The following is a 13,386-nucleotide window of genomic DNA, read 5'->3' as shown; positions in this document are numbered from 1 at the left end:
AACTTTAAGTGACCTTCCTGGCTAACATGCGCGTGTTTTGAAATCCTTCGCCAAACAGGTTGATTTCAACAATCATGCTACTGTCCGGTACCATCATCGAGATTGGCCGGAACATAGACTTTAAATTGTCTGGAAGTTCGGTACGTCCGGCGTAACCAGGATTCATTGTGATGAAGATGCCGCAGGTGTGCACTAGATTTATAGCGGCGCCGTCGAAAATGAATCTCGTAAGTCTCTGAGCGAGGGCGGTCAGTATCGATAGTATCTGTTGCGCTACCACTGATAACACTTCGACGTTAATTCTGCGATTACGAAACAATTCATTTCTTTTTGTTTCTTTTTTCTGTTTGTCTGCACTTTTTTATGTATTACGTATAAAATTTCCTCAAAATCAATTAACTCTCTTCATCGTAAAAATATAAGAATTACAGAAATATTTTTCATAAATTTTATATGACAAATAAATAATATAAATATATGTGTATATAAACTTCATTTTTTTTCCACGTGCGCATATATTGTTTAATTTTCACATCAGACAATAATCGTGCGTTTGAACAAAATTTAACTTGGATAAAAGGTTTCTCTTTTTCTTCGCTAGTATAGTATGTAAACTTTAAGGATATTTACCGATTGAATTCATCAAAGCATCCCCAGGCGCCGGATTGCGACAGTCCGCAAAATAATCTACCCATACTTTTATAATCCAGTCCTTCCGAACAGTTTTGTACGATTACATTGAAACCGAGCGCTTTTCCAAGGTCCTTTACCGTTTCAGTTTTTCCAGTACCCGCAGGTCCCTTTGGACTTGCACCGCGATATAAATGAAGAGCCGTTGTCAATGTGATGTAACATCTGGACGAGATAAACGGTTGAAGAGTTATTTCATTGTTTAATACACGATAACACGTGACATATGCGAAAATGGAAAATTAACAGAAGAGTGCACTTCAAAATATACAATCATAAACATAAAATCATACAATTATCATATTATTTTGCAATAAGAGATAAATAATACATTAAACACATATCTCTCAAAAACAGCTTAAATAAATACATTATCGTGTTTTATTAACGGTATATAAATATATTTTATTCTTCTCGGCAGAAAAGACCTTCGTGTAATTGACAGACTATTGACGAAATATCTCGCCCATCAGGCCTGTATTTCGAGAACGCAGCTGCAATCTGGCATTCGATTCGAGGAATACATCAAAGTGTGTATATGCTTCGGCGCAGTTTGCGCTTTAATGCGTCTATTCGTGGCAGAGGGGGATGATTCATCCACTTTCGCGCGGTGGATGCGGAGGGCGAGCGGAAGATTGAGATTCCTGCAGGGGCTGGAGCGTTGTGTCTTCTTTCCGCAAGACAAATTCTCCGGGACCGCGAAAGCGGACAAATGTATTGAGATGGCAATCGCTGTCTATAAATTAGAACGCCAGGAGGACGACGAGGGACGGGGTAACCTTTTATCGCGATTAAATCGATACTATCGCGTTAAGTAGCGGATATCGCGTTCTCGTTCGACGTTTAGCATTTGATGTCGCGACTGATACTCGCTGCCCGTTACGAAATTGCTCTTGAGATTATATTCGCATTGTCCCTGTATTGTCGCGTATTACATCGTGGCTGCCTTTATATGGCCGTGCGCGTATATTCGCGATATATTACGTGTCTCTCGTGTAGTTTATAACTACGCGCGAGACGGACATTTTGCGGTGAGCATTCATTTCGAGTTCGAGAAGACTTCATCGTGCGAGTAGATTAGCTCTTACGCACATTTTACAACTTTAATTACATCGCGATATAACCTTGTTCAAGTTTTTTTTTTTGAATATATATGTATATGACAATTTAATTTTTTATTTTTCTGGTTCTATTGACAAGGAAAAGGCTCCCAGGTGTACCTCTCTCATTTTAATGGAACTTGGTGTGAGTTAGAGGGGATCGAAATATCGGATATGTATTTTTTTTTATTGGTAACCAAACATGTTTAAAGGGGGAAATCAAATCTTGAAACTCAATCAAATTTTCGTTTTTCGACTATAACTTTTGAACGGAGCATGATAGCGTAATTTCGTAATTCTGATAAAATGTATAGAGTTTCAAAAGCTATTTACTAATATAAACATTAATTTTTGTATCAAAAATATTGAGTAATAAAACTCAATTTTTTTTTTATTTTTACACCTTTCATGTTTGGTTTTACTGGTAAAAAAAATTAGTATCAAATATTTTGATCCTTTCTACAAAACCACAAGTTTTATTAAAATCAGAGAGGGAGAATTTCCTTGTCATTTATCTTAGACTTTTTTATTGCTTGCTTTACGATAGCTTCGTATTTACTTAAGTTTTGTATTGTAATTGATTTACCCTATTTCGAAAATTTAAATTTAGTCACATCAAATTTAAGTAGGGCTCTTCCTGGTGTAAGGAAATCCCAAAACTTGTTTCAACTAAACGATCGTCGTTGACGTCGACTGTTCTCACCACGACAGGTGACATTGTTCCCGCGCTAAGATATAACTAGTTGTAGGAAGTTGTATGATATGCGATGAGTATCGCGAGTTCGCGACCTCGCCTTAATCATGTAACGTGAGCTATTTGATGCGATCAGTATCGCGGGGAAAGTTCCCTCATTAAATACAACGGCGCGCTTAAAACTTTACCTAATCGGACACGTGCACCACGCGACGCGTCAAACAATCGCTGTGCGATCGTCAAGTTACCTCCGGCTGACCTGAATCAGGGTTGTATTACATCGCCAATGTGTCGAACCATAAGCATTACTCGCGTCCCGTCGTGTGTTATCCGCGCTCGTGACAGACGAAATTACGGCTGGCCACACGATCCGGTGCCAACTACGTGACTAAAGCACGCGCGATAACCACTGAGAAACTTCTGCTTTAACATTGCTAAACGGAACAGAGTACGCTGACCGACTAAATTACGTCGCGACGTAATGTCACAAAAGTAATTTTGCAAATGGTTCCACAATCGAGTGCGTATGCCACCATTCGTATTCGCTGTACGGATTTGTATAAACGATATATATATTTTGCCAAGTATTTGTGGTATAAGGCATCTCGATAAAATCCTTATGTTTCTTTATAAATTGGCGAAAAGTATTATTTTGTCATATGTTTGTGACATTTAGTTTTTAGTTAATCTTATGCAACGTTTTACCTTTTTTTATGCCTCACTACATATTATATACGTACATATATAAGAAATTTATTTAAATGTACAGAAAAGTAAAAAAATAATTTTCACTTTTAAATCAAAGTATATCTAATGTTAAAAATATTAAGTCGCGAAAAGACATATCAAGTCTTTTTGAAAAATAAATTAAAATTATATTTTCTCCAAAGATGTTTGCTGATAGAAAAATAAAATAAATATAATTAAAAAATAATGATTGTGTAAGATAGTTACATAACATTTATCGTTATGCAATAAGCAAATGTTTAAAGAAACGTACCGGTCTGTCAGAGGAGTTATTACAAGTCTTCCGGTGTTACCTAGATACTCGTAACCATATGCAAAGTGAGTGTTTGTTTGTCGAACAATACAATCGTCTACGTCTGTATCCCAATAAAATCTTAACTGTGACAGCCACTCGAAAGCAGACACATCTCTGCAATCTGAAAAATTTGAAAAGTAAGTTTGCTTCCGCTTTTTCCCTAGTTTCGTTTATTTTCTCTCTCTGGATTAAAGTAGCAAAGAAAAAGTATACGAATAAAGTAATATAAGACATATTACGTGCAGTTTGAAATACTACTTTATAACATTAGCGCGTATTATTACATGAAGAGAGCAAATTTATAATCTTTTTCTTTTAATTTTCTTTTACTCGTGAGATGGTAGAAAAAGATTTACAATAATTCTTGATAATATAAATAATTTTAATTTAACATTTTTCTTAAAATCCGTTTTTATATATTAACGAAAATTATATATTGCAAAAGATTGATATAAAAAACTAAAAAATTAATATTAAGAAAAATAGAAATTTTCCGTGGTAAATTTCAATTTCATATTTTATATTTTTATATATATTTTTTTTAAATAGACTCTTGTGCTTATAATATATATATATATATATATTTTTTTACAAGCATTCTCTTCGAGATACCACCGATATACAAATTTACTAGGGAATGCAACGGCATTTTCCTACGCGTATCGTATCGCCAACAATATAACGCTACGTGATGCGGTTGCGTCGGACACGGTCCTATAAAATGGTCCGTAATTTGTCGGCTGTACATCCGAGTATATGTTGAGCATATTTTTGCAAAATAAATAAACGTAACGAATGAGCATTGAATTGAGGATAAAAGAATAATGATTGTAAAAAGAAAGAAGAGAAGAGAATGTAGAAAAAGGAGTCGACTCACTCATTTTGTACATCTTTTCAATGACATCTCTCGCGTGTATCTCGATAACGACTACAGCCTTGAACTTTAGTCGATCTAACTTGCTCAGGACGTTTCGTATAGTTTCCGAGTATTTGTCTAACATCTGATTCTGTTTCTTCCTCAGTCTTCGCAATGGCTTCTTCGAATCCGCCATTCTCGAGTACGAGGGTAAATCAAACAAAACTTAATTGAATTGTGAAATACATAGCTAACGTAGCATTACGCTGTCTGATACATAATTAAACTATTCGTTTTTAAGAGTTCTGGATAGAGTTTCAAGAAAAGTTATTTAATTAATTTAATATAACATTTTTTAAGATATTATATATTAAAATTATTGTTGACTAAAATTATTTAATAAATTAATCAATATAAGGAGGCTTTAAAAGCCGAACGCAAGATGTAGGAGCGCAAATAAAAATAATGCTTAAAAGAAAGTTTCGTTTTTAAAGAAAAAGAATTCAAATTTATTCAGACGTTTCGGATCGTCCACCCTTCTTCGGATCACCCTCAGTGATACAAAAATTAAATTACAATATTCTAACTAAAAATTAAATTACAATATTGTAATTTAAGTGATCTCACTGTTTATTTATTATTTTTGTATCACTGAGGATGATCCGAAGAAGGACCGAAACGTTTAAATAAGTTTAAATTCTTTTTCTTTAAACATTATTTTTATTTGCGCTCCTACATCTTGCGTTCGACTTTAAAGCCCCCTTTTGTTGATTAATTTATTTCTGAATTGAGAGCTTATTAACTTTTATTATAAAATTATTTAAATAAAATAATTATTTAAAATAAAATAAAATATTATTATATTTAAAATTATTATGCAAATATATATAGACATGACTGTTGTCTTTTTTTTCCAATTATTAACATAAGATTTCTCAGATTTTAATGTATAATATTTCTGTGACAATTACAAGAGGACAATGTAACATGCGCGACGTATTTTTAGGGGTATTATTTTACTTGCAACTCATCTCTATTTCCGCATGTACGCGTTGTCTTTGGCATCCCTTTTTCCGAGGTGCCAGAAAGGTAACATTGGGCCTCACGTAACACGAGCGTTACAAGAGAGTCCCGGAGAGGGACGGGAGGGATTTTATTCGGTAGGTAGGGATGCCCGACTGTAGGTTAAATTATTCGCGGTACGGCTAGTATATGCAAATGAGGGAGAAGGTGGAAGGGTGCCGTCGCCGGATCGTAGGACCAGACGTAGAATATGCAAAATTTCTCTTATTAGACTTACCGTGTCTCCTATCTTCTTTCAGAGCCATTCTACCACTTCCTGTACGTCTGAGCGTCTGTATGTGTGTGTGTGTATATATGCACGTGCATGCGTGCATATGTGTGTGTGTGTGTGTGAAAAGATCTTTTCTCGTCCCGTGTACGTCACTATCTCGTTTCCTCTGACCGTCTTTCAGAGAACCGGCCTCACGTTTATCCCGTTTCTCCGGCATCCTTTCCGCGCCGCGTTTCTCCCTCACGTTTCATAACTAACGTAGCTAAATTTCTCATAGGCAAGCCCGAGAGAAGTACTCACTTGCAGTGCTGCAGAGCGCGCGTGCAGTCGCTCGTCCATTGAATCTGAGTGGACGTAATGCCCGGCTGGCCCGGCCATTCTTTCACCCACCTGTCGCGTTTCGCGAGCATTTTTCGCAGCGCTGTCCGACACTGCCTCAACACTTCGCGCAGGGTCACTCTCATCGCGGTCTCTGCAATTGCCACCCGCGTTTTATTCGCGCTCACTTCCCCGCCGCGCGCGCGTTTTCGTCCCTCCCCCCCCCTCCTTTCCCCGCGCGCGCGCGCGCGCGCTATTTCGTACGCGCGCATTTTTATCTCTCGCAAACAGAAATCGAAGTTGTATGCTGATGCGCACGCGGGCACATGGGGTAATTTACGGCGTTGGTCGTGGACCAACCGTCGGGATTGAGCATAAATTATGGCCAATTTTCCGAGCGCCGGCTTTTATTTACGCAACCGCTTGAACCGTTGTAAACGCTACTCGCTTTCCCGCGCCCCGAGCACACCGCAGAATAAATGTAAATATTTGATGAGTCCATGTTCACACGTCGCTGATCTTTCTCCTAGTTTTCCCGCGACGTGCATGCTAAAGAAGTTTGTCGCTTCCATATTTCAGATGGAGGTGTAACCGCCTCTTTCGATTTTGCAAAAAGCAATTTATGGTCTTATAAATTCTCGCGTATGTATTTCCTCTGCGTTCGTGTACGCAGCGTAGATTTCCGAGAGATAACAGGAAACGGGATTTATAGGGATTTATATACCTAAACTCATAGAATTGTAACTACTGTGCGTTTGTCATGAAAGAATATTGGATATTTCAGGATTATTACCGAGATGTTTGCCAGTCGCTTTTTTGAATTTTCGCATTTTGTTGTTCGCGAAAATCTGATAAGATATCAATCTTCATCTATCGTGAGAGATTTAATATATATTTAAAAAGAAATAATAAACTCACCGATATCGCGCAGCCAATGTTCGACTTGACCCTCTAAGAGGACCGGTTCGATAAAGTCAATGCACTCTTCATCGTTCGAGTACATGCCGTCAGCCATATGTTTTCCAGTCAACGACTTAAGGTGGAAAAATGCGATATTAAGAGCCTCGAGACAATACATTTACGTAGACGAAGCAAGTATAGGAGAATAGAACAAGGCGGAGAATTACCTTGCTGAGCTTTAAGGACTTGATGTTCGCGAAGAGCTTCCTGATATGCGGCTGCATGAGGTCCGGTCTTTTAGAATTCGCCAGGATCTCCAGTATATCATCATTCGAGATGAAGTAGAACCTCGGAAATATGAGTCTCTTGGTCTCCAGGTACTGCTCCAGCGCCAACTGCAACGCCTCCAACTTGTCATTGAGTTTGTTCAGGATTTCCAGCAAGCCAGCTAACAGGATCGTGGATGGGGAGCAAGGAAGGGGGGGGGGAAAATGCAAATGCTTTCAATAGAATAGATTTACATTATTTTACAGTACGCGTACGCGTCGGCTTGATTTTTTCTTTTTTTCGTTTTTGTCTCTCTCTCTCTCTCTCTCTCGCTCTCTCTCTCTCGCTCTCTCTCTCTCTCTCTCTCTCTCTCTCTCTCTCTCTCTTTTTTTTAACGCCGGAAGCCGACACAGGCGGTTTGTACGTATCCATTTACATTAATACCCTGGCTCGGTCGTAGCTTAAATAATTTTAATCCTAGTTTAACGCTCAGAGTGATCGCGTACGATAAATGCAGAATATAACTCTGGCTCAGTAATACTTTTTTCATTAGTTAATTGCATTTTACAAATATGCTTATTGAATACAGTTTTATTTCTGAAAACGTCGCATTAAATCTGGTATCTGGTTGGTGAATGTTTGTATTGTTAGACAAAAGCTTTTATCTTTTAATTAAAATTATATTGCAAAATTTTATTTATTATTTTAAAAAATACTTTGCTTTGTTTCTTTTTTATAGAATGTAAATCGTTTTTTTAATTTTAATATGATAATTGTACGCATGGTTAATTTAATATTATATGTAAAAGAAGCTATTATAGTGTAATAATATAGATAGTAGAACCTATATTATAGTAATCCTTGCAATTATTTGAGCTTTCATATGTATTGAAAAAAGATACAGCAAGTTCATTATTGAAACATCGAATATCATATTCTCTCGCAAGGTATCAAAATTTCAGAATTTTGACCGTTTAAGATTTTGATAATACAATTATTACAAATATAAAATTAAATTAAAACATTATTCCTTTCGATTAGATTGCCGTCAAATTCATTTCTGTATATTTCCTTTAACATTAAATTAGAAGGATTTCTTGTCACAATAATCCCGTATTTTGTGTCATAATGATATATATGGATAACATCTCCTTTGTAATAGTCCTTTTGATAATACATACGTGGAACATGAGTGGCTGGCAGTGCTAAACCATAGGAAGCCATCCTTGATGTATGTTCAGCCAACTCGCTTGTCACTTTGTCAAAATCGTTGGTCTCCTTCGGGAGTTGTTTCTTGATGTCTTCAGTAGTGAATATATTGTCCAGATATACATATTCTCTTTGTACTACCAGCAGCATTTCCAAAACTTCTCCGATCGTCGACAGTGCCCGTTCCCAGTACTCGACCTCCTGAGCGAATGGTTCAACGAATCTAGGAAAATTGAATATATAGTTTACTTAAGTCCAACAAAGTTGTTACAAATATAATCACGAAAGTTAATTTAGCTAATGCACCTCGTTGATTTCATAGACGAAAGCTGCACCTGATGATCTTCCAGAGTTTGCATTATGTCATCTATAGCTTTTAATCGGTATACTCCTTTATCTTTGTATGGAACCATCGTAATGGGCATCGTTTCCCAAGTATCTTTAATATTTTTGAGCCCCTAAATCAGTGCGCATGTGTTATTTTTTGTAAACAACAGCCTTGCAATTAATACATTGTACGGTTCGTATTTGTATTTTTTTTTTTTTTGTAGACGACTCACAACTTCAATAGCGAGTTCCATCGTAGCCATGTTCGAAATTTCGCTAATTTGCTCCGCGAAATTGTGCATATGCATTTTAATAATCGCGTCCAAAGTAAAGTCCTCCGACGTCTCATCAAAATCTCGATCGATTGTATCTTTGACTCGTTTCCAATGCCTCGGTCTCAACGCCGGATTCTTCAATACCGTTATCAATGGTAATGTGCGCCGAAATTTATCGACATTCAACCTGCGATACAAGTTTTTTCACCGTCGTATGTATAATGAATTATAATAATTACAATTACATTTTTTTATTTCCTAAATAATATAAAATTAAAAATTTGAAGATATATTTGTAAACTTGTAATATTCTCTCACAATAGTAATCATTTTCATAATATTAATCTGATTCGTAAATTGTAAAAAAGTGCTAATCGTTCATTTTACGCAAAGAAAATAATCAAAAGTTTGATTTGAAAATAGATTTAAAAAATTATTTAAAAATATAATTTCTGTTTTCCAAAACTCATATGAAAAGTTTCTTTCCATTGCATAAAGAATACTTTTTCTTTTGTATGTAAACAGAGTGTTTTGCGCGCGTATAAGTTTTTTTTTTTCATTTTCCCTTGTTTAATAAACTAGGTTGAATTGTAGCTGCTGAGAAGTTACATAGCCATTTACAGAGCGTGCACTTTGTTAGTTTCAAAAAGTATCGACGAAAGGAGTGTGGTCACAAGTGTGATCGATAAATTACACACTTTAGTGACGCAAAAATTAATAAACGTCGCTATGTAACATGGGATTAAGTTGTACATTGTTGTATATTAATTTTTACAAAGTACTGCGTCGGTCGAAGTGTACAAGCAAAAGACGATTTTTATCGGCGTTATTTACCCTTATATATACTATATATATATATATTTTTCAAAACTTGACAAACCATTTTTTTTACTCTCTTCGTCATACACTGCAAAAAGCAGTGAGCGAAAGGATTAATTCATTCGGTATAATATTCGATGTTTCAAAAAGCGTACATTTCAATCATTGACAATTATCGTCAATTACATTTCTGTGTGTGATTCCTCTCATCTTGCTGTCATTTTGAAAAATGGCCATCCATCGCACGAGCGTAGTTTATAACTCAACGGACTGGTTTCTGGTTTTTGGCGAGCGATAAATTGACATCCTGCTAAAGGATGGCAATCGCAAACGCTACTTTGCTTCGTGAAAAATTCACGAAAACGGCACGTATTTACTGCGCGTTGGAAATTCGATTATAACTGGGTCACACCTGCTATTTTCGACAATCTCCCAGTTCTTTTCCTTGAGCTCTCTGCTGAGTTTCGTGAGCTTCCGGAAAAAGAGATTAGCGGTTGCTTCCATCTCTTCCAATTCTATCGTCCAGAAATTTCCGGTTTTGTAGCGTTCCCAGGCATCGTTCCATTCATCCGTCAATTGCCATACCAATTCGATCACGGTTACATCCTTGGAGAGCATAAAAGTGTTGAAAAGTTATATATAAATACGTATATTTGGTACGAAGACGGAAAGGTGACATTTGAGCATCAAATGAGTGACATTTACTTTATCGAGTTGAGCAAGTTCGCGAGAATCTGGATAATTTATGCCAAAAATCGTCAATTGTGATTTTAATAGATTTTTTCTGTCCCTCAAGGAATTAATTGCTTTCCAGAAGACGGCTAGCCAATTTAAAGCGTCTGTAACAATAAGAACAACAAAGTAAAATGTAATGCAGTAAAAATAAAATAATGTCAATATTAAAATAAATTAATATTTTAGCGTAATGTCTGGTCAAAATCGATCTATTTTTCCGTGATTATTAATTATTTAATGTTTAGATGTGTGTTCAGATATACATGGGATTACAGTAACGATACGTTTTGTACAGGTAAAATTTACGAAAAAATAAACCAGTATTGATAAAATTTTAAAACAGATGGATACTACAAATAAATATCAGGTTTGTAATCTTCGGTAATAAATGCAATAATTGGATTTTTCTAATCCCTTCATATTTTTATGTAGATAATGTCACAAACGGTCAATGTTATTGTTTAATGCAAATTTTTTCTTAATATTATATAACATATTAAATAAAATATAAGATAAAATTTTATACAAAATTTTTACTAATTATTCCATATGTTTTCTGTGTATAATATTCCAAATGCTTTTTTTTCTTCTACTCTCTCTGTCGTACAATTTATAAATTGTAACTGCATCTATTGTAAAATTTAATATTATAAATGTTATTTAAACTTATTCATTTTTACGCACATACCTGTTATTACAGGCTGTAAAATAAAATTTAACCCGAAATATGCGTTGTGCCGTGAAAAACGTGCTCGAAAAGATACGGTAGTTGATTTATGCAACGACTCGGTGCTATCTCACGACGAATGCAGATTTACACATGTAATGAAAACGTGTTAACCAATTTACCCTTTGAATTCCAGTCGGACGTGAACGGTCCGGTATCATTAAATCTACGCACGACGGAGAATATATCTTCTTCGAACATTGTTGCGTCAGTCAGCAATATTTCTTTAAATTCTTCCTGCAATTATGTGAAAATAATATTGAAAAGACAATCCAAAAGTTAAAATAAATATTCATAAAAATTTATAAGATTCTAGCATTTTTTCTTTATGTGTGAAAAAGAATATAAACTATATTAAATTATTTAATTTTTATTCCCTCTTAAAAACTGCAAACACAAATATAATAAGTAAATGAGTTTTCTACTAAATAATTTAAATTCTGCAAATAGAGTAGAGAGTTTTTGTTGTGAAAAACTAATTTTTCAGATTATATAAAAATTCCTCAGATGCGATGAAGTAACGTCAAAATTGAGAAAGTAATTAATTGACATCATATTTTCCTCTTAGTTAGCGTCGACGCCGGCGCTGCGCGCGATGGACCTCCATTTTTTATTACAAAGTTCCAGAAAGTTCTCTTTTATATCGAGGAAATGCCGTACCTTTTTTTCGAGCAGAGTAACTTCGCACGTGGCAAGTAACTCCAAGTAAGCCGCCCAGGAACGGTTGATGTCTTTTAATTTTCTTTTGAACTCGTGAGTTAACTGCACTTCGTATTTTTCTGAAAATTAAGCATCCTTTTTTACAATCTATGTAATTATTGTATATGCATATATGTAGATGGTTTATAATAATATCTATTTAAAGTCCATATGTAATAAACTTAGAGTCTGAAATTATCTCAAGCAAAGCAGGTATACGTTTGCGAAACTTGTAAATCGTTTTATAGATTCTTGAGCGATAGTAGATTGCAATCTCAAATTCCGCCAATTTTATGGTGCATCGACCTTCTTATTTAACACGGAGAAAACATTTAAAGATTTACCCAAAGTTTGGGACAGCTCCTGGATCTTGGGAAACTCTTCCTCCTCTTTTGGGATCTCGGCGGTGAGCCTCTCGAACAATTGCAGCGCGGATTGCATGCTGATGAGATCCGTCGGTTCCTTCATTATTCTGCAAACGAATGAATTCACGTACGATTCAGTTCGAAATTCAAAAAGACTCTGCGACAGAATTTATGGGAGCAACGCCTTGCAAGCAACGCCTCTCCAATGTTCTGCTTGACTTGAGAAAATTTACATTAATAGTATCGATCGAGAACACTGAAAATTAATATAACTAAAAGATTCAATTATGTTATAGACAGGAATAGATAATCACACTGGGAAAAGAAATTTTTAGCACAAAGTAATTAGCGTGAAAATTTGCAAACTGCACAATTAATGGTTTGGATTAGAATAAATAATGTAGAAAAATTGTTTTTCTTTAAATTTATCTTTACATGTACAAGTGGATATTTATAAGATAAATTTATTATAAATATAAATAGTATTGCTTTTCTACCAATTATCTGTAAAAAAACAGCTGTGTAATAATTATACATTTTAATTAATTTTTAACATCTCAGAGATAAAAAATAGCTTTCTATCATCCCTTTTCTGTATCAAATTTCTCTCTCCTAAATCCTAAACAAACAAATTTTTACTTTGACAAATTTTATTCAAACAATCACGTAGGCAACTAACTTTGTGGAATTTTCCGCAATGTAATGATAAATGTGGTCGACCATTGCATCGGTCATACGTAACAAAAGTGCGGTAAGCTTCTGTTGCCAAATTGAACAGTGCTCGATGATGGTGGCTTTCAATCCATCAGAATTTATATTGAGGAAATGCACTGTCGTCATTGTTTCCTGTAGTTGGACGTTATTCATCACATCGATGTATTTACTTATATCCGCATCAAAGGATGCCGCTGTTGGTTTCAACTTTTCGTATCTAATTTGTAAAAAAGTTGTAACAACTTTTTAAAATTAAAATAAAAGTGTACTTAAAATATACAAAATAAATATTTTAAAATCATATTAGAATTATATTACAAACGTAGATTATTGATATTTTTTTGTGCTTACTGAT

At 35.1% G+C, this 13,386-nt stretch overlaps 1 protein-coding gene across 1 annotated transcript in view; it reads right to left on the bottom strand.

Moving 5' to 3' along the window:
* Window positions 1–13,386, bottom strand: part of Kl-2 (dynein heavy chain 2, axonemal kl-2) — a 39,814-nt gene that overhangs the window by 17,335 nt on the left and 9,093 nt on the right. Inside the window, exons 12-27 of the mRNA XM_072903347.1 lie at window positions 12,997–13,248; window positions 12,297–12,424; window positions 11,914–12,032; window positions 11,376–11,490; window positions 10,497–10,630; window positions 10,204–10,397; window positions 8,931–9,159; window positions 8,677–8,828; window positions 8,343–8,593; window positions 7,122–7,342; window positions 6,913–7,027; window positions 5,977–6,148; window positions 4,404–4,579; window positions 3,485–3,647; window positions 631–855; window positions 14–302 (exon numbers count right to left, since the gene is read on the bottom strand). Of these exons, the coding sequence (XP_072759448.1) occupies window positions 14–302; window positions 631–855; window positions 3,485–3,647; window positions 4,404–4,579; window positions 5,977–6,148; window positions 6,913–7,027; window positions 7,122–7,342; window positions 8,343–8,593; window positions 8,677–8,828; window positions 8,931–9,159; window positions 10,204–10,397; window positions 10,497–10,630; window positions 11,376–11,490; window positions 11,914–12,032; window positions 12,297–12,424; window positions 12,997–13,248 (2,935 nt within the window). The remainder of the gene's footprint in view (window positions 1–13; window positions 303–630; window positions 856–3,484; window positions 3,648–4,403; window positions 4,580–5,976; window positions 6,149–6,912; window positions 7,028–7,121; window positions 7,343–8,342; window positions 8,594–8,676; window positions 8,829–8,930; window positions 9,160–10,203; window positions 10,398–10,496; window positions 10,631–11,375; window positions 11,491–11,913; window positions 12,033–12,296; window positions 12,425–12,996; window positions 13,249–13,386) is intronic.

Source organism: Anoplolepis gracilipes, chromosome 12 (genome assembly GCF_047496725.1).
Source record: "Anoplolepis gracilipes chromosome 12, ASM4749672v1, whole genome shotgun sequence".
Classification (NCBI taxonomy): domain Eukaryota; kingdom Metazoa; phylum Arthropoda; class Insecta; order Hymenoptera; family Formicidae; genus Anoplolepis; species Anoplolepis gracilipes.
Note: the sequence above shows the minus strand (reverse complement) of the source record. Positions and strands in the feature narration are given on the sequence as shown.